Genomic DNA, 21,376 nt, shown 5'->3' on the forward strand with positions numbered 1-21,376 from the left:
AGGGTTTGGAGAGGTTGTCCTAGTGATATAAGGCATCACTAACACATTGTTGGATCAAGTTTTTTAGTCAATTGCCCTAAATTATAACTTAGCACATGATAAGAGCAAGTCCAACAGTGCCCTATAATAGTGTCTTAAGTTAAAATCTAAGGCATTTGAGATAAAGATCTAATCCAACAATGTCTTAGTGGTGCCTTACAACACTGACACACTAAGAGCAAGTCCAAGAGTGTCCTAGTGAAAGCCCTAAATATAATATAAAATATCATGTCCTAGTGATTTAGGACATGTTTTATTAAATTGAACTCCAACAATGTGCCTTATTCTCACAATATGTATTATATTTTATTATTAAAAACTCTCTTTCATCATTAAAGCATAACATAAAAGTAAAGAGAGAAAGAGAGTGTTCATGAGAATTTATAATAAAAAATAGGATATTGCAAGGAGAGATGTGCCCCAAATATAGGGCTTGAGGAGTTTATCCTAGTGATATAAGGCATCACTAGGACACTGTTGGATCAAGTTTTTTCATCAATTGCCTTAAATTATAACTTAGGACATGATATAAGGCATCTCTTGGACTTGCTCTAATGTGACTTATTTATAAGGCACTACCACACTTGTTCTAAACCATTTTAATCCATAAAATATTCACTTTCTCTCTCTTTTCACATCTTTTCATACTTGGCTGATATATAGTTGTATTCAAATATATTAATATTTTAATATTAAGACATAAAGATAAGCCATATTGTTGGAATTGATGTATCTGTATAATGTCCTAAATCCTAGCACATTATATTTTATTATATATATATAGGGCTTCTACTAAGACACCGCTGGAATTGCTCTAAATTAGATACAGATTTTGAGAGAGTTTGGAGCTTCTTTCCGGAATTTAATTAAAATGATATTTCCTCAATGTCAAAATACATATATTTGATTTGACTAGTCAACATGACTATACAAGAAAAGTTATATCAGGGAAAAATATATCCAATCTATTATAATTTTTTATTTTCTAAAATAATAAATAAATATCTTTTAGTATATAATGAAAGATCGATCAATTTTTGACTTCAACACCGAGGGAGTAAACAACAAAATTGACGTCCTACAACATTTTTATTATGTTCTCGTATTTCCGATCGGAAAACATGTAGTTGCTCTTAAGCATTGAAAACCATGTGATTAGCTAGTAGTTAACCGACAAAACACGAAACGTGATGAACAAGCGTCCCATAAATGCAAACTCAAAATTATACTATCAAGAAGGTGTATATGTAATGTATCATCAATGACCAAACTCATCTATATAAACATCAGACGATGAGTAATTACTAGCTGCTCATTGTTCCCAAACTAGGCATATAATGCAATTCTAGACATGATTGAAAAAAAAAGTCTAAATATCCGGTAAAGAAACCGAAGAACTACTCAAATGCTGAGGATAGAGACTGATATGAAGCGCGGTTTCTAGGTACATCACATCCTTGAATTATACACGATAACTTCTCAGACGGTGTATGATTGCTGAATTGTCTCGACGTCGATGCCTTTCATTCTTATCACTGATTCAACATGACCTTTCAGTGTGTTCATTTCTCTTAACCTGCAAAAAGTGCAAGGAAATCGACTGAGTAAACTAAACCTGCAATAACCACAATACCTTAGCAGTTGGCTAACATGGTCGCATATGATGTTGTAATGTTGTATCACGCAAATGATAATAATAGCACTCATGATTCATGAATATGTGTCCTGGTTCATAAATAGTTACTTACTTGGCAATCTCTGCTCTTCTCTTGGCTTCCTCGGCCATCTGATTGAGCTCGGTAACATTGTTTCGCTCACCAAACATCTTAGTGTCGGGTACTTCAAGTCCATGAAGGGTTCTCTGCGCATGTGCCCATCTAAGCTCTCTTTGTTCCCTTCCAAAATCCTTCTGCCTGGTGAAGGCAATCTGTGACATGCCCAATATCGGATTAATTATAATACATACATAACAGTGGTGTTAATTCAAAAAAAAAAAAGAGGATAATTTTCATACCCTTCGTTCTAGAACAAGATCCCAGGCCCTTCCACTAATAGCATATCGAATAAAGAATTTTATAACATCAAGGGGGATGTAGAATATGATATTGTAAAGCCAAATTACACCAGCCCAACCCCATCCAATTCCTTCAATTGCAGCAAAACCCCAATTTGCATAAACCGCAATCAAAGTGGCAATCTATTTGCAACAAAATAAAAAGATCATTAACTTTATCCAATCAGTTAAGAGAATATACAAGTACAATAGGATAATTTCCTCACCAGCTGAGCAACCGCAAAAGCACCAACCAGCAACAAGCCAGGACGCTCAACAAATGACCAGCTCCGGGATCGTGTAACAAATATAAGAGCCTGACTAACAGTGCTCACTTGAAGATATATAGCTGAAGCAAGCTTTCGAGAAATTAATTTTGTCCTTTCAGGTGTATCAGAAGGCATTTCTTCAAGTGACGACACTCCAAAAGTACTCTGCCAGATCCCACAAATGCAGTTTTCATTAATATTGTAAGACTTTTACACTCCCTGAAGATATCTTAATAAGTAACAAAGATTAACAATGATCTCAGGAAAAATATTAGATCAGCTCTAGACATACACTAAGTGTTGGTATATATATGTGAAATAACATTGAAGACAGATTAACCGTGTTAAACAATTAACGCCTCATGCAATTGCAACATGGAAAAGAACACCTACAAGTTACAAGTCCTTAAAATGAAGTTGCTAAAAGGATAAGATATTTGACAGAAAATGAAGGATATTTGACAGAAAAGGATATGAACCTGAATTTTAATTTACATAGTAATGTGAAGGTGATTACATAACAACAAAAGAAACTATCCTGAAGACATAATTAAGTTGCTGGCAGTATAAGGAATTCAACAGAAAAGAAATGAAGATACATATCCAGATTTTGGTGCATTTAAAAAATATAAAGCCACTATCTAGAAGGCAATTTGGCTTACTGGAAAGAAGTCAGTTTTGTATGCAGCCCAAAAGAATATAACCGTCATCATAGCTAGGTAACTTCCAAGTATAATGCCTGTTGTGAAAATCTCAGCCAGCTTCCAGCTATCTGGCATAGGAGATGGCTTCACCCTATCCTTAGAGATTGTCATGATGGTTCCTGAAATTAGATAGAAGCTCATATTAGGGACAGCATCTGGAAATTGTCCGCTGAAGAGTTTCAACTTAATAAGTGGTCTTTTAAAAGCGTGTTGAGATCTACTATATTTGCAAGTACTAAACTAAAAAGCCACTGGTGAAGCAAATAACTTGTCCCATGACACAGTACTTATTAGTTTAATATCATACTCCAGAAGAACGAGTAAACGAGAAGAGATGGGGGCTTGAGAAGAGATGAGGTATTTATTTAAAATAGATGAAGAAAACTAACCATCATTGAGAATTGCAATGATTAGAACCATGAAAGGTGGAAAGTCAAATTTCCATATTAACGCCAGAAGCATAAAACCAAGCTGTTGAAAAAATTGCAGAATAAAAAGGAAATATAATTAGCTGTAATGCAGATAAAGGACTCAAATATTAACGTGACAATTCTTATAACCATATAATAACTCCCAGTGACTTACCACTATACGTATTGTTATGGATACTGCATATATCTGTCCAATTTGAAAAAAACCCATTAAATATCCTCTTCAAAGGTTAATGGAAGTAACCTCAAAAGGACGGAAGGATTAATTAGAGAATTATTCAGATTAAACAACTTAATAAAAATGACCAAGAGAAATAATTACCGTATAATTTTTCATTCTCTGAAAGATTGCCCTACTGGTCAAAACGGCACTAATGATGACACTGAGCCCAGGTTCAGTAAGGACGATATCTGAAGCACTACGGGCTGCATCAGTTGCATCCGCCACAGCAATTCCGATGTCAGCTTTTTTAAGAGCAGGTGCATCATTAACTCCATCGCCAGTCATTCCGCAGATGTGTTTTCTAGCTTGCAAACGCTTTACTATCTCGTACTTGTGCTCTGAAATCATGGCCATAAACAGATAAGTCATAAGCAGGGGTTTGCGACCAGCAATATCTTTACATGTATTATGCACAGAAGGTATAAAAACAATTTAATAAAAAAAAACAGTCCATACCAGGAAAAACACCAGCAAAACCATCTGCTTTCTCTATGAGTTCGTCAACTGGTAAAGCAACAATTGACTCGTCCTTGTTCTGCCCTAACAAAGCAGAAGAGGGATACATGTTGGTTCCCATTCCTAAGCGGCGCCCAGTTTCTTTTCCTATTGCCAGCTGATCACCTGATACAAGTCACAAGTTCAGCATCTGATAATGGACACTGGACCCTATTAGGAATGCTCAGGGCTGTTTGGATCATGAAATATCAACCCGTTTAATATGAATGAAATGAACTTTTAATGCATTTTTGTTTACTGAAATGTCATTCTTCTCTCATTACTCCTGTTAAAATCCCATAATTCACACGGCTCCTTATAGTCTATATAATATGACATCAAGTAAAATGCAAAAGCAGGTTCCTGCCAACAGTAACTGGGAAAAAATGAAATTAGTCCCAATATTCCTGGAATTTATATGTAGTAATAAAATTTAATAAATAATAAGAAATATATTATCGCTGCCTTGTAAAGAATTAAGACTGACTAGGGTATATGAGTGACACATCCCATCAACATTCTCTCTCTCTCTCTCGAGCCAATAATCATACATGGGAAGTATACTCCAAAGGTTTATAGTGTCTCTATCATCTTCAGTTTCTAAAGCTGAGAACAATATCTTGATAGATAGTTGATTTACAAGTAAAACAGATTTTCCAAATTTAGCATTGTTTCCGTAGCAATAGGAAAAGGCTCATGTCGGCTGATACTTTTGGGTCGCAATATATTGCAGTATCATTATTTTGTTAGTCAACTTTCTTAAGAGGCAAACATTTCTACACTATTTCCCCAGTCAATCACTTAGAATTTAGAACTAGTAAACTAAATTGAAAAGAAAAGAAATAATGCACCTGTGATCATTTTAACATTTACGCCAAGGTTCAAGGCCCTCCTTATTGTCTCTGCACTGTCATGCCTGGGTGGATCAAAGAGAGGCAGGAGACCTATAAACTGCCAAGGGCCTCCAGCACTTTCTTTTCTTCCCTCCGGAACTTCCTGCATAGAAAATGACAAAATGTCTAATTGTAGTGCATCATAGAAAAATAGAAGTTATTTCATTTTTAAAAATATCGGGGAGTGTAAACTTTGAAAGAATAACAACTTACCTGGTATGCTACCGCAAGTGACCGCAAACCCCGGTCTGCAAATTTGTCAATTATAGAATGGACCCGGCGGTCTATATCTGATTTATTGTGCGCAAGATTTAGAATCTACCACCATATTGAAAGAAAAAGATTATGTTAATTGATTGTCAGATAAGATATGGTATTGCAAAATCTTATGCATTGGTACCTGCTCTGGAGCCCCTTTGCTAACTCGATGCATTTTACCATCTCTGTCAAGATAAGTTAAAGCAGTACGCTTATCAGTTGGATTGAAAGGAAGGAAGTGTATTTCCTGAATGCCAGCACGTGCCTGTCGATGACATTTCACAGCAACAAAGCAAGTTAAGCTAACACCGGTGACCATAAGACAAGTACAAGAAATATCTGGTTCATCATATCACCTCCTTCGGGTCAGCCAGCATCCCAACTATGGCTGTATCTATTGCGTCCTGGTTTTCTGTTCTTGACGCTCGAGCTGCCATAAGAACAACAGTATCTGCATCTACTCCTTTTGCAAATACCTAAAGGATTTGAACAAAGGACAGTAAAGACAAGTGCTACTTTTTCACTTGTATAAGGAAACCAATTAAACGGCAGGGATTTAGTTCGTCAAATTACCTCAATAAGGTTTTTGTCAACGGTGAGCTTGTTTAACGTCAAAGTTCCAGTTTTGTCACTGCAAAGCACATCCATACCAGCCATCTCTTCTATTGCTGTCATTCTTTTTGTTATGGCTCCCTAAAAATATAAAGATGTCATTTCACGCACCGCATTACAAACTACATAAATCAAAGTAAACAAAGAAAGTAATAGCTAACCTGTTGAGCCAATCTGTGAGCACCGATGGCCATTGTTACTGATAAAACTGTGGGCATAGCGATTGGAATTCCTCCAATAAGAAGCACAAGAAGATTGTCAATCCCAGGGCGATACTTTCGGTCTTGGATCGGATATTGCACAATAATCTCTATAACCATCCCCACAGCAATAGAGCATATACAAAAATTACCAATAGCAGTCAACACCTATTCAATACAAAACAATGTTACATCAGAACTTACTCCGACAAGGGATTATGTAAATCAAGTATAGAGACACCAATTGTAATTACTTGCCTTCTGAAAGTGGCCCACTTGATTAGTAGAATCAACAAGGTAAGCGGCTTTTCCAAAGAAGGTGTGAACCCCAGTGGCAATGACTACAGCATCAATTTCCCCCTGTTTGCATGTGGAACCCGAGTACACTCCATCCCCAGGCCCTTTTGTTACAGGAAGAGATTCACCGGTCAAAGATGACTGCAAAGTGTTGTTGAATGAGTGCGTTAGCAGCTGTACTAAAACATTTCATAAAAACAGAATGCTAATTATAATTTAGTGCTAACAGGAGACCGACCTGATCAATTTTCAAAGGATCACCATCAAGTAAACGAGCATCTGCAGGAACAATATCTCCAAGTTTAATGCTGATTATATCCCCAGGCACCAAGACAGCAGCATCTTCTTCATTCCACTTTCCATCTCTGAAAACCTTTATTACAAATAAAATTAACAACAGAAATATATTAAATAGAAAATGATTCTAATATGTTGAAAGAAATTATGGTGAGTTGTCTTATAGCCAAAATTCAGGGAAAAATTGTTATACTGCTATATATGTTGCTAAAGATGTTAAAAAACATTTGACACCATATTTTAAACTTTATTAACGTAAGCCATTGACATTATGCTTATAGCTTTACATGCCAGCTAATCATGGGAAAAAGTTACTTTCCCCCTTCTCTTCCCCTTGAATGTATAGACCAAACATGTTACATGTTATTACACCAAATTCAGGTATTTTGAATTCTTATGTTATACCTTGGCTTTTGGAGCGAGACGAGCCATGAGGGCTGCAGCTGCATTGCCTGCATTGTTCTCCTCTATAAAACTTATTGTTGAGTTTATCACAAGCAGCGTAATGATACCTACAAAATCTTGCCAATCAGGGGCCTTCCCCTGCACGAGACAATAGATACAGTCAGTGAAATTTAAATACATAATGATAACTCTGCACAAGTAAGTATTAGATGAATGAAAAAACACGGTCTTACGCCTCCATTAGCAAGGGCAATCGCCATGATTGCAGCAGCTTCCATGACCCATGACAGGGGGTTCCACATAAAACCCAGAAACTTGAGGAATTTACTCTCCTGCAAATCCCGAGGGAGTAGAACAACATCATATACAAGATATAACATCAAACACGGACAAACATTAAATCACACACACGTATTCCACGAAGGACCAACACTAGAAGCTGAAAAGGCTTAATTGAACCAAGTCAGGCACACGAACAAAGATTTTTAAGATACCCGGAACTCAAAAAACATTATCATTGATATTATAGGCCAGCCAGGGTTGAAATTTTTTACTGAATATTGAGGACCATTCAATACCTAATTTTTCCTTTTCCTTTTGATTTTCAAAAACACGATTTTTATAGTATAATCCAACATATTTCACCCAAAAAACATAACAGATCAAAAACAAGCAAACCATCATCAAAATTCCAGCTAACTAACAGAACATAATCAAACAAACATACAAAAACATCAAAATTCAGATACATAGAGACGGTAACAAGAGGCCACCTCTTTCTCCTCAAGCTTGTTATAACCAAAGATGGCCAGTCTTTCCTCAGCAGCAGTAGTAGTAAGCCCATCTCTGCTACATCTCAAATTCTCAAATACTTCCTCAATAGGTATGCTTTCCTGCATAATCAACACGACAAAAATCAACCCACATAACAAAAACCACCAATAATCTTCAAGAATCAACCCAGACAGCAAAAAAAATAAAAAATCACTAGCCCACGTGCTAAAACACAAAAATAAAACGACCCAGATGATCAAAACATGAAGAAATTTTTTTACCAAATCAACGGTTTCTTTGAGGACAGCTTCAAGAACTTCAGGTTTTTCTGCCATCTTTTTTTCTTAACCCCAGGTAACTCCCTGCCTATCTCTTTGAATACCCTTTAGCTTATGTATGTATATATACAAGTGTGTATGTATAGCTGTAGCTGACACCAAATCAATGTCAGAAGCTGTCAAATCATTAAAACCAGAAATAAGGAAAATTCAAACTTTTTGTTTACCTTTTATTTTTCTTGCTAATGTGTGTGCGGAGAAATGAGAAATTAGAGTTAAGTAACGGTCACACTTCACGTTTTCACATTCCTTGCATTTTCCTCTTCGTCTACCAACACATGAGAATTTATACAATTTTACTTGAGTAATTTTTTTTTCTACAGGCTGTATATTTAGCAGGATTCATAATTACTTAGGAATCAACTATTACTTGTGTATTTATTATGAAACTGAAAAATACAATGTTTTGATACTCCATCCATCTCATTTAACAGTTTTTTTAGAATTTAGTTGTTGTTTCAAAATAAGTGAATTTTTCTTGTTTTCATATATGGTAGGTGAATTTCAATTTTACCCCTCATTAATGCAGCTTATTAATGTAAAAATCAGTTTATGTGCATCTCTCTAAAAAAGCAGTTAAAATAGGACAGAAGGAGTAATAAATATAACAAGATATGTAATTTTATTACAATATTTACGTGTATATACATATCTATACAATATTATTAAAACCGAAACACTAAAAGTTTGGTCAGTATTTGGGCCGAGACCTATTTATATAATCAAGCATCTTTTTAACTAAAATTATCATCTTTTTTATATTTTATAACTAAAAAAACTCAATTCTCTAAAAATAATATTGAACAACATGGCAATTACCCTTTCTAACTAAAACACATTATCTTATTCACACTCCAAAATAAAAACCGATTTTTCTAAACATAGCACATGGAACATACGTATGACAATATTATTATTATATATCTATACTATATTATTAAAAAGTAAAACATTAGTCGATACATGGGCCGAAATACGACATATATATATAACCAGTTATTCTTTTTAACTAATATAAAATATCTTTTTTATATTTTCTAACTAAAATAACTCAATCTTCTAAAATAACATAGAGGAACATAGTAATTATTTTTCTAACTAAGACACATTATCTTTTTTAATCTTCTAACTTAAAAAGACACATCTTCTACAATAACACCGGCGACACATACATAAAACTATAATATTATTATATATTATTATTAATAAATAGCCGGTGATATTTTTCAATTAAAATACATTAATATTATTTTTTAACACTCTAATGGTCTCACTTTAAAAGTAATATTATAAATTTATAATATACTTATATTATTATATCACTAAAGCTGAAATAGGAAAAGTTCAGATGGTTGGTTGGTCGAGTTTAGCGAGCCGGTTTGTATTCGACATCGGAGCTCTTTAATTTATAACATATTATAATATATTTTTTATTTTCAATTAAACTAAAATATTATAAATTAGATCAGTATGATGGATCGATATTTGGATTTACGCATCTCTTTAAGTTATAATATATTATATATAATATTATTAATCATTAATAATGAAATATTGATTGACTTATATATATCTGGGTTTATAGGTCTTCTTAAATTATAACATATAAAAAATATTTTTAACATCCGCATTAAAATATATATGTTCGACGTGATTTTTAGTTAGTTATTTGACAGACTTAACTACCAAGAATTTATTCAGCTGTTAAATAAAAAATTTATTTAATCATATTATTCTATCATAATTTTATTTTCAAAATAAAATTAGTTAAATTTAGAATATATACAATAAAATAACAAATATTAAAACCGCCCGTGCGTTGCACGTGTTATAAGCTAATATATATATTTATCATCATATAAAATATTGGGCCTATCAATTTTTTTAACTAGGATAATTGACAATTAAACGCGATATTTTTTGTTTTTTCCTTAAACAAAAGCTTTATTATATTGTAATTACTATCTATATAAATTTATGAGAATATTAATTATCAATTAGAAAAGACTAATGAGGTTTAGAAATTTATTTAACATGAGTTAAATATTCCAAATACTGATTGAACTAAATATAAAATAAGTAGATATATTGACTAATTTCCACCAATAACTTTTTTTTGGCTAACGACTAACGAGTCGTTATAACAACTGGGATTGACCGGAATATACATTAATCGATGCTTATGCATGTGATACGTGGTCAAAATATATCGTTGAAAGACAATCTTTATCAGCATATGTTATCAGTACTGATTACACGTCTATACTGGTTTTAAAAAAAGAAAAATGAAAAGAAAAAACCCGGGAAGAACGAAAGAAGAAGGATTGTTTCACTTTTAAGCAGCCTATTATGTACTTTCTAAGAATAAAAAAGATGATATAACTGGGGTTGACTTAACTTATAAGTCATTAAAAATTATTTGGAGAATTTTATTTATTGAACTGTTTAACACTCAAATTTCAAACTCGAAATTAAAAGCTCGATCGAACTCCAGTTCGAACCCAATCCTGAACTTTTCAATCAAATTTAACGACAGTGTTTGACTCGGATCAATTACACTCTTGCCTCCGATTTATGGCTTCAAAAATCTAAAATAAGCATTTATGTTTCTTAATAAGCCCAAAATAAATACTTACACTTCTTAATACCGAACTTACCTAATTTTATAAAAATTCAAGCCAAACCCAATTATTTGTACAATTCTATTTAATTATTTCGATTTAATTCAATTTTGCTCGACCCTGCTATTTTATTTTTTTTTTAAATGGAGTGCGAGAGATGAGATTTGCCAAGTGTTTCAGAATTTCACGTTTCAGGCATCTCCTCGAGGACCCCACTTAATACGGTCAGTTGATGTTCTATCTCAGCAATTTTGTTTCTTTCGATTATTTTACGATATTAAAACAACAACGGCGAACGATGTCCGGAGACGTATGTTCCTTTAATTTTCAAGGAACATCGTTAACAAATATATTATTCACAAAAAGAATTCCACTAATATAATATAATATTTTTTAAAAAAAATATCTAAATTGAGATAGGGAAAAAAGTTGACACGCGTCTCATTTACCTAATTCAAATATCTAAAACTATTTTTAGAACTTTTTTTCCCCTTGCAAGAATTATACAAGGAAAAACGGTAAAAACAATATACTCCTGGAAAATATTGAACGCTTCTTCTCGGAAGAAAGAAAAAGTACATCGTGCGCATAATTTCTCTGGTACGGTGATGAAAATTAGGTTACCACGCTAGACCGAAAAGTTCTTTAAAATAGAAGGTTCTTCCTTCTTCGAGCAGTGAACAATTTTTACCTTTTCTTTTCTTTTTCTTTGAAAGCAAATTTTCGAGTAAATGCATTTGCTAGTCTAATTGACTAATCTCTGCACCTCTGGGAATTATGTTTTTTAAAGTAATATATTGAAGCTTAGAGGAAGAAAGAGAAGTGTAATTTCTTTTTTCCTCTCGTCTTTTTCAACATTTTTTCTAATCGGGAGCTCCCTTTTCAAAAGCAATTTTCGCAGGCTCCAACGATTTTTTTAAGGATCATGAGTTTCGTATGTTTTTTTTTTTTTTTTTTGAACATGAGTTTCGTATGTTATAATTCCACCAATACTACAGTACAATATGCAATTATTTAACTTATGTAATAATTGTATCGATAATTTATTACTCCCTCTGTTTCTTTAAACGTTTCCCGTTTTATATGTCGGGACTGTTCATGACATGAGACAAATTACTTATCTACGTCTAATCTATAAGACGAAATATAGTCATGAGTGATCTTGTTGGATTCGTATTTACGGGTACTTTAATACGGTGAAATTTTTATATTTAATACTAATACGAAATTAAAGATATTACTGATAGAAAGTGTGTGTTGACAAACGTGATAAAGGCAAACGGGAAAAGTATTTAGGGACGGAGGGAGTAGCTTATTTAGCTTTTATCTTTATTAAGTGGGATGAGCGAGACGATAGTGCAGCATCTGGATGACGCACTGAGGCTCTGAAAAACTTAGTAACCTGTTTTTCAATGATTAAAATAACACGTCATGTATAACTGTATACTCATAATATATTAATAATTTTAAATAATTAAAACAATATAACTTTTTGAATGTGTGAAATAAGAATTTTTGACGGACCTGTGACGAATAAGATGTTTAGATGCAGTCTAATTATAGTTATAATTGTAATTAAAATATAATCTACTAAACATGTTATAATTTCTTGTAAAAATATCTTATTATTCAAAAAAATTGTAGGTCCACATACCACTTAGATTTTTGATGTTTTAATTTTAATAGAGCAATATAGATACATCATACATTAGTAACATAGAGTTAAGTTTTATGAAGAGTATTTTTTTTTTTGAGACATATTTTGGAGATTATTTATGTTCTGCAAGTAAAATATCATATAAAAATCTTGCAAAACGTATATTTTGCGAATCATGTTATACAAATATCGTTATTTTATTCAAAATCCTGAACATCATATATGAAAATATTATAAAATATTTTATTTTATAAAATATGTTTATTTTGCAGAACATTTGTTTGTTTATGTAGAATATATACACATTGTTCTTATTAAATATAAATTATGTTCAACAATTCTAAAGAATTATTGATATTTGTAAAACATATCTCACAAAATAATATATTTTATAGTATTTGGAATCCCGATGATACGTGGTCTTCGCTAAAATAATAATCTTTATAGAATTTTTTCTTAGTAATACATGTTTAGATAAATTTAATTCAAGCGAGAAGACAGGGTTCACCGAATAAATATTATGTGTGCTAAATTCTCTAATCGACAAAGAAAGATTGTAATACACACTGATCCTTATTTTCACATAAAATAATATTTTCTACCATATACACGTTTTCGTATATCTGTAACTTAGTGTGCGGACGATCCATATATATATATTAAATTCTATACCAAATAAAATACTTATAATTTTTATTGTATACTTGACTTGACTCACTCATTTCTTATATGTACGGAGAGAGTAGGTATTCGTCAATGGCATGAATTTTAAATTAAGACTAAACATTAACGAGCATTAAAATAAATAAAGAAAATAATCAACACAAGTCGTGTTTACATGATAGCAGCCGCGGCGATCATCTAATTATTCTACTGTATAAGAAGCTCCGAAGATTATTATAAGTCAGCGTGCAACATTGAACAAATGTCACTACTCATTAATAATCCGAAAAAAATCAACACTTTCATACGGTAATTTCACAGGCTGAGTTGAACAATGTACAGGAGGGGTGCCAAATGGCAATTTTGCATAATGAGTCGTGTTCGTGTCAACAATCGGGTCGATTTCGAGTCAAGTTAAAAATGTTTAAGATTGAATAAAACTAAAAATTGAAATTATTAGAAATAAAATTCTAATTTCGGATCATTTCGAGTCAATTAAGTGATTTTCGGATTATCTTCAAGTTTCTATCTCAATAAATCGGATTTTAGATTGGATCGGATTCCTATCGGATTTCGGGTCGTGTTTAAAATTGTCATCCCTTAGTCCAGTAAATACGAGTTATGGCCTATGGGAAAAGACGAGGAGGTCGGTGGTAGGTAAAAAACGTGTGGTAAATATTTTGTTTAGGTGAACTATTTTATTGACCTTTCTCAAGTTTATGTTAGGTACAAATGTACAATGTTTTTGTACGATTTAGAGATGCGTTAACTTTTGGCTTTTAATACGAGTAAGTGGTGGTGGCCATTTACACAATTTTATCCGAGTTTGATTAAACCGGACACTTATTTTTCGGGACACCGATTTGGAAAACATGGACACAATCACCGTCAAGGCTAGTTTGCTCATGTTTCGAAATAATTATCGTTCGATTTTTTTATTATGTTGTTATAAATATTAGTTTATTTTGTAAGCGTAATTGACAAATATTTACAGATAATAATTTTAGCATAATTCTGAAAAATGTATCAGAAAATCAATTGATTATTATTTAGATTAAAAGAGTGTATACAAAATAAAAATATACCGTATAGAAGTTTGAATAAAAAGTGAAGTAATTTCATGTTAGCTGCAGATGGTTGGAAAGGGGACATTGTATGATTAATTAATACGGAGTATTTGATTTTTCTTTTTCCATCAATAAACTTGAAATCGCATTTAATAGTTTAATAAATACAGAACCTAGAATTTACATCTTTCGTGTAGTTGATATGATTGGAAAACTTCAATGATTTTTATAGTATAAAAACTTCAATAATATAGTTGATATTATTTTTCAAAATTTTTTTTTCTGAATAAAAGTTTAAAATCTATATTTTTATTTAGAAAAAGAAATTTTGAAAAATAATGGTTAGAAGTATATTTTTTATACCTCAAATTATGTGCAAAAAGTCAAAATAACACTTATTTTGGAACAGAGAGAGTATATATAAAAAAATTGATGACTATTACACAATGTGTAAAAATAAGTCACTCTAAGCTCCTTAAAAAAAATAAAATCATGGCTGCTTTAAGCTGAAAACCACTTTATTTTAATCAAAAATTCACCTATATTCTATTTGGCTACAATGAAATATCTGCACATACGTGTGTGGATTGATTTGGTTTAAAACATAAGAGCAAGTCCAATGCTAGATGCTATATATCTATTGCTATTGCTATAATATAGCACCGAAAAGTGTGTTTTGTTGCTAAAATAAAACTTGCACTCCAATGCTAAGTTCTATAACTAGTTTCAAACTTGCACCAAAAAGTGTTTTTTGGTGCTAAAATAAAACTTGCACTCCAATTTCTAGTTATTGATGATGTGGCAACATGGATGGATCCATCCTTGGTTTCAAATATAGAACCAAGGATGCATCTATGCATGGATGCATCCAAATATAACACCCCTTTGGAGTTGAGTTTTTTTAGTTTTGATGCTATAATATAGCAATAGAACCAAGTATAGCATTGCATTGGAGTTGCTCTAACAAGCCACAAATCTGAATCGGACAGCCCGTTGAGATTAATACTAAAAAACAAAATTTACATATTTTCCTTTTTCCAGAGTGCCTAAATATAATGGTTCTGTTTTAGAGACTTGTCTCTTTCACAACTTTGTGTGTTCAGTTTCGCCATTGAGGTGTATTAATTGATTTTTCCAAGGTCTCTAACCCATCACGGATATAAATCGTAACGTATTAATTGTCACTTAACCTGATAGGTATAGTAAAAATTTTAATCTAGACATAACAGGAGTAGCTAATTTTCATAATTTTATTTCGTAAAAAAACAATGAGTGCATAAATATATATATATATAGTTATCGCATATGAGTTCCAAGTGTGTTGTCTTTTACTGTCACGATTTTATATAAAAAATTTCACATATATATGAGTGTAGGAGAATATGGTCTCGACTTATCAATTTATAATCTAAAATGTTACATTTTGCAGCTTTTATCCTCAGTTGCTTCTTAACGTACCCGATGCGCAGTGTTTTGAGATCTTAAACGATATTTCATATACTCCTAAACGTAATGATTTTTATATCTAAAAACAACATGATCCCGTGCCTTGCAAAAATCAAAATATTGAATCATCTAAAATAAAAAATGATATTTTATATTATTTCTTTCAATTCAATTATATAAATATATTATCTGTAAAAATTATCGTATATCTTTTCCGGATCCGGCGAGGGGGACCAAAACATGAGGCACATGTAACGCTCCGAATAAATAATGGAGCAGTTATTTTCTGGCACAAAATTCTGATTGTGCTTCGCTTCCATTCCGTGACAAATGTACATCCCATTATTTAATACTTCCACATGCTAACTCTTTCTCGATCCCTCTCTCTCCATATCGCAAGGTACCGCTCCCCGTACGACAGCCATGCCGCACCACTTTCTTTCTTTATTACACTCGATCATATTTTGTACTCGCACTACAATTATTGTTCCATAGTCGTTTTCCGCACAAATATTTTATTCTTCGACTATGATGAGATGATCAAATCTCGTAACAAATGGTGAAGTTTTTTAGTTGAATAAATTGGTTTTTGTAAAAATTGTTTCAAAAACCCGGATTTCAGAATAAAATTTGTAGTTTGTTGGTATGATTTATGAACATCTGTTTGTATTGAAAGTTGATATAATTAGTTACACGATTTTACTCCTAAAGAACTAAGGAAAATTCTTGGATTTAGAAATAATTGAAAATGTCGTAATGAAATGGCTCGAATGTTATCGATTTATCTTTTCAGGTTTCGGGTTGAATTTGCTCATCCGGGATATAAGAGCAACTCTAATGGGGGTGCTAAAAAGAGTGTCAAAGTGTCATGTGGCATGACGTGGCATGACACTCTTGTTGGCTCTCCATTGGAGTGGAAGGGGTGCCAAGTAAAGTTGTCAATTTTTGGCACCCTCCTAAAATGAAAAAAAGTGTGTATATCACCCTAAAGCATATAGTTCCCTATCTTTTTATACTTATATTTGTTTTATTTAATGTGGCAACTTTGGTTGCCAACCATTGAAGTAAATTTTTATGTAAGAGTTGTCAAAAGCACAAATAAAGAGAGAGAAAATAAAATAATAGTACTTTTAATGATGTGTCATTTTAAGCAAATTTAGTTAGCACCCCCATTGGAGATGCTCTAAGATAAATAATAAAAAAAAATTAAATGTGAAAGTATCAATGTGACCTACAATGAGAGTTATGCTAGTATTTGCTGGTTCCCCAAAGTGCGAATGGACTACGAAGGCCCAAAATTCTCTAACCCGGAGGCCCCAAGCAGTGGCCTCGTGGGCTTCCATTTTCACCTTCACTGAGACGGGGAGTCCAGTATGGCAGTATCACATCATGCAAGATATGTACGTGGGCTACTTCTTTTATCAGACCATTACTTAAAATGATAAAAGGCTTTCTCTTTCCTTTCTTTTTTGCCAAGCAGCCGGTCATCACAGAATGTTATAAACCAGAGTTGTTAACACGATCGAATAGTCCAAGTGGTGTGTTTACTCTGGCTCACCCAGAGATTTATTAGAACGTATGCAAACGGCCGTGGTGCTTTTTTACTATAGAAAAAGGAGTGCACTCTGATGCTTCACTCGATTATTGTCCTTTTTTGCTTAATATATCAACTTCTTCACAATGTTAGCCATTGCTGATCAGTGATCAACTTTGAGGAGATTTGTGCAGTTTCTTCCGCCTCATTTGTTGAATTTAGTCTCCCAACTATTGTACCCCTCAACAAAATTACAAATTTCTTCAGAATGTTGTTGGCAAAAATAAAAAATATGATTATATAAATGCCACAAGTACATAAGCAAATTAATTAACAGGCACAAAATAACAACAGAAAACTATACAATTAAGGACATGACTCTAAACTAAGCTTCATATCCTTGCAGTGCAGCAGAAATCTAGTTACTACTATATCCATTCAACGCCAAAAAAGGCCTGAAAATTCAGTCATTCTTCCAGGCAACATCTGCGAAGAGGGCAACATATGAAAATAATCGATAGAACTGCGGCTCTGGCAACCTCAGGGATTTGGTAAAAAAAGAAAATAAACATAATTGAAACAATGTCGGAAGGTCTTGAATTAAACAACAAAAGTCTGGCCAGATATAGCATCCTGCAGATGCAGCGATCCGTCCTTCATTAGGTTCACGCTTAAGCTCTGGAATCTCTCTCTTGAATATTGTCGAGAGGCCTTTCTCCAGTCTGTGCCGGTTTTCATCATTGCAACAAACTCGTCGTAACTAATTTTTCCATCCTGAAAAAACAAACCGCTGTTGTAAAGTCTGAAAATAACGAAACAGATAAAGTAGGAAATTTTATTGAAAATTATGAGATTTTAGTTCAATGTCAGACCTTGTCTGTGTCAACCTCTCGCATTATTTCATTGAGCACATTATCATCGGTTTCACCAGATTCATCAGCCAAGGCTTCTCTTAACTCGTCGAGCTCAATATATCCATTAGCATCTTTATCAAAAAATGTAAATGCTCTGCGGATATGCTCGTCATTCTCCATCCTCTGCAGGTGGATTGTAACAGCCACAAACTCTCCGTAATTCAGTACTCCATTTCCATCAACATCAGCCTATGGAAATAGCCAAATGATCAACACAATTACAAGCATTAGCAACCCATATTTCCCCTATAGAAATTTATCAATTATTTGCAATATTATTTCACATGGACCACATAAATTTGCTCGTCATAATTGAAGTCTTGAAAATGCAACAGAGATTAAGAAATATGGTCTGAGCTTTTAGATGCAGAAAAAAACTTACCACATCCATCAGCATCCTTATCTCCGGTTCAGCCAGCTGTGAGCCAACTTTCCGCAGTCCAGCCTTCAGTTCCTCGTATGTAACTTTACCATCATTGTCCGTGTCCATTAAGGTGAACATGTCTCTAATTACTTCTACTTCTTCAATAGTTAAGTGTTCAGCAATAACCTACATTATTCACTAAACAATAAACACAAACTCGCAAGACTAAATGTAAATGATCCATCATAATTCATAAGAATGGTGGACTGATATTAAGACAAACTCGAGAGACTAATTATTTGGACAAACTTACCCTCAGAGCTTTCTTTTTGAATCTGTTCATCAGGGAGAACTGCTTGAGTCGTGTTCTCACTATATCTCCCAATGGAACATTTGAAGCCTTCTTCGCATTTTGTATCCACGGATGTTCTACCAACAAGTAAAAAAAGCAAAGACTTTTAAGTAAATTCAGTGTTGCAAGTATTATCACGAAAAACATCTAACTCTGAGAAATCCATTTTGTTCGCCTGAAGACAACAGATAGAGTTGCCAGTGTACATGCATCATATTTGCCATCAAGTAAAAGATTCTAATTTATTTATTGAGTTTTATGAAAATGCGTTTAGTTTCAGGAGGGGCACCTCCGGCCCAGGATCATAGCAAACCACATTGCCAAAAATTCACAGGTCAAATACAGTTTCAGTTTCGAGTTCAGGAGGCCAGAAGTTGACAAATGACTACATTCTTAAACCTATTTTTATGACACTTGCTAAAAGACTTACCAAGAACCTGTTTAGCTGTCAAACGCTTTTTTGGATCTGGTTCTAGCATCCGTCGAACAAGGCTCTTGGCATTGTCAGAAATCTGAGGCCAAGGTTCTCTCTTAAAATCAAGGTTGCCGCGCAAAATAGCCAGTGCAACACCTTGTTCAGTTTCTGCAACAATAAATACAACAAACACACATAACCACTTCCGCGATTTTTCCCCATAACAAATGTTATCCAACAGCAAAAAAGGTGCTTAATGCATGTTACTAGCACAAAGTATGTTCAATAACAAATCAACCTGCCCAAAAGGGAGGAACCCCACACAGAAGAATATAAAGTATCACTCCTGCACTCCATACATCAACCTCTGGACCATAATTTCTTCTCAAAACTTCTGGGGCCATATAGTAAGGACTTCCGACAATCTCAGAAAACTTCTCACCTTGAAGAATATATGCAAACAACAAAATTTGGCAAACATCAGAATATATCAATAAAAACTGCTGCTTATAGTTATAACCTCGACGGATTAAATCAGTAAAATTAAGGTCGAACATTTGCAGTGTCAGATATCAGAAAGAGGGTTAGAAGAAATCAGTGGAGAAGGTAAAACTCAAAATTATTACCAGTGAATCATCAGAATTCTTAATTTAATTAGTTTTGCTCATTCGAAACAAAAAACCACAAACCACGATCCCTAAAATGCATTAATCAGAATAAATTAAATTTGAAACAAAATTAAGGGTCTTCTTCAAGAACCTACCCACCCCAACCTCCTTCCACCTACTTTGCTGCCTGTTTATTGTAAGACTAATAACTGATACGTGAAAATTGGGTAATCTCCTGACCCCTCAGAATACCAATTAGCCTTCCTATCTCAGATTCATAATCTGAACTGCAAAAACTACCCCTGAATAAGAAAATCACAAAATTGGAAAATCTTAACTAATAATGTTACAGATTTAAGATTTAGTATAGCAGAAGATTTGGGATAGCCTAGTGACAAACGCTCATCCCCGTCCCTGGAGACAAGTTCAATGTTCATTTACTCAGTTTCCCTCCCCTTATACCTGAAAGTCTATGTAAATTTGTAGAAATATGTCATAAGATCAATTTGGGACTTTCCTCTGACACCGTAAGGTTTTAAATAAACTGGTTCTCAACATGATATCAGAGCACACCTTAAGCTATTAAATGGACTGGTTCTCATCAAATTACCATTTTCAAAACAACATAGCAAGAACAAGATGTAATTTAACAAGATTCAATGAAGCATAAAAACATACCAGGCTTAAAAAAGACAGAGAGGCCAAAATCAATAGCCTTAAGAGGAGAAGTCTCCTTCTTATTAGCAAACAAGAAATTCTCAGGCTTCAAGTCTCGATGAATGACACCATTGTCATGACACATCTTCACCACCTCCGCCACCGTCTTCGCCACAGCAGCCGCAGCCCTCTCACTATAATGCCCTCTAGCCACAATCCTATCAAACAGCTCCCCACCCTCACACAGCTCCATCACCAAATGCACAGCCTCCCCATCCTCATAAGTAGCCCTCAGCTTCACAATGTTCGAATGCATTGGCAAACTCGACATGATCGCCACTTCTCTGCGCACATCTTCGACATCTATAGCTGTTCTTAGTTTTTTCTTGGAAATGGACTTGCATGCTAGCTTCTCCCTGGTTTCCCTGTCTGTGCAGAGGTGTGTGATGCCAAACTCACCGCGGCCGAGCTCGTGGCCTAACGTGTACTTATCGGTGACTCGGGTCCAGCGAGAGCCGCCCGGGGAGATGTCCTTGAGGACGCGGATCAGTGCAGGGGAAGTGGAGTAGGGGTTCTGTTTCTTGGCCTTTTTGTTGGTTGTGTTGGGAGTTGGAGTTGTGTTGTGGTGTGTTTTGGTGTCTGGGGTTATACATGTCACGCAGTTCCCCATGATTGTGTCCGAGATTATGTGCTGATTCAGGGGAGTTATTAGAGGTGGTTGCTGGTGGTGGCTGAGGAGTTGAGGGAAGTTGAAGAAGAGACCATGCTTGAATTAAGAAAATATGAAACT

The 21,376-nt window shown here is 33.9% G+C and overlaps 2 protein-coding genes across 2 annotated transcripts; both read right to left on the bottom strand.

Annotated features, from left to right (window-relative positions):
• Positions 1–1,245: 1,245 nt before the first annotated feature.
• On the bottom strand, positions 1,246–8,390 carry LOC108195991 (plasma membrane ATPase 1). Its single transcript, XM_017363033.2, has 21 exons — positions 8,232–8,390; positions 7,950–8,069; positions 7,410–7,508; positions 7,177–7,314; positions 6,713–6,847; positions 6,436–6,615; positions 6,139–6,345; positions 5,939–6,058; positions 5,722–5,841; positions 5,508–5,630; positions 5,321–5,425; positions 5,066–5,210; positions 4,176–4,340; positions 3,819–4,057; positions 3,651–3,683; positions 3,455–3,536; positions 3,024–3,184; positions 2,320–2,526; positions 2,054–2,236; positions 1,788–1,966; positions 1,246–1,615 (listed from the first exon to the last, which is right to left on the bottom strand). The coding sequence occupies exons 1-21, from the start codon at positions 8,283–8,285 to the stop codon at positions 1,519–1,521; spliced, it is 2,892 nt and encodes a 963-aa protein (XP_017218522.1). The 5' UTR covers positions 8,286–8,390; the 3' UTR covers positions 1,246–1,518.
• A 9,094-nt stretch (positions 8,391–17,484) lies between these two features.
• On the bottom strand, positions 17,485–21,376 carry LOC108193429 (calcium-dependent protein kinase 10). Its single transcript, XM_017360078.2, has 7 exons — positions 20,608–21,376; positions 19,620–19,763; positions 19,337–19,489; positions 18,868–18,983; positions 18,573–18,740; positions 18,149–18,379; positions 17,485–18,050 (listed from the first exon to the last, which is right to left on the bottom strand). Exons 1-7 carry the CDS (start codon positions 21,254–21,256, stop codon positions 17,877–17,879), a joined length of 1,635 nt encoding a protein of 544 aa, XP_017215567.1. The 5' UTR covers positions 21,257–21,376; the 3' UTR covers positions 17,485–17,876.

This window comes from Daucus carota, chromosome 7 (assembly GCF_001625215.2).
Source record: "Daucus carota subsp. sativus chromosome 7, DH1 v3.0, whole genome shotgun sequence".
NCBI lineage: Eukaryota > Viridiplantae > Streptophyta > Magnoliopsida > Apiales > Apiaceae > Daucus > Daucus carota.

Bases quoted from the DNA above. Each gene is read 5' to 3' on its own strand.
- LOC108195991 (XM_017363033.2), bottom strand. From the start codon at position 8,285: ATGGCAGAAAAACCTGAAGTTCTTGAAGCTGTCCTCAAAGAAACCGTT. The intron at 5,631-5,721 runs GTGATATGATGA...TGTCATCGACAG, and splicing joins TGCTGGCTGACCCGAAGGAG to GCACGTGCTGGCATTCAGGA. The intron at 5,211-5,320 runs GTAAGTTGTTAT...TTTTCTATGCAG, and splicing joins CACTTGCGGTAGCATACCAG to GAAGTTCCGGAGGGAAGAAA.
- LOC108193429 (XM_017360078.2), bottom strand. From the start codon at position 21,256: ATGGGGAACTGCGTGACATGTATAACCCCAGACACCAAAACACACCAC. The intron at 18,380-18,572 runs GTAAGTTTTTTT...CTATTTCCATAG, and splicing joins TAAGGATGCTGATGGATGTG to GCTGATGTTGATGGAAATGG. The intron at 18,051-18,148 runs GTCTGACATTGA...TTGTTTTTTCAG, and splicing joins GAGAGGTTGACACAGACAAG to GATGGAAAAATTAGTTACGA.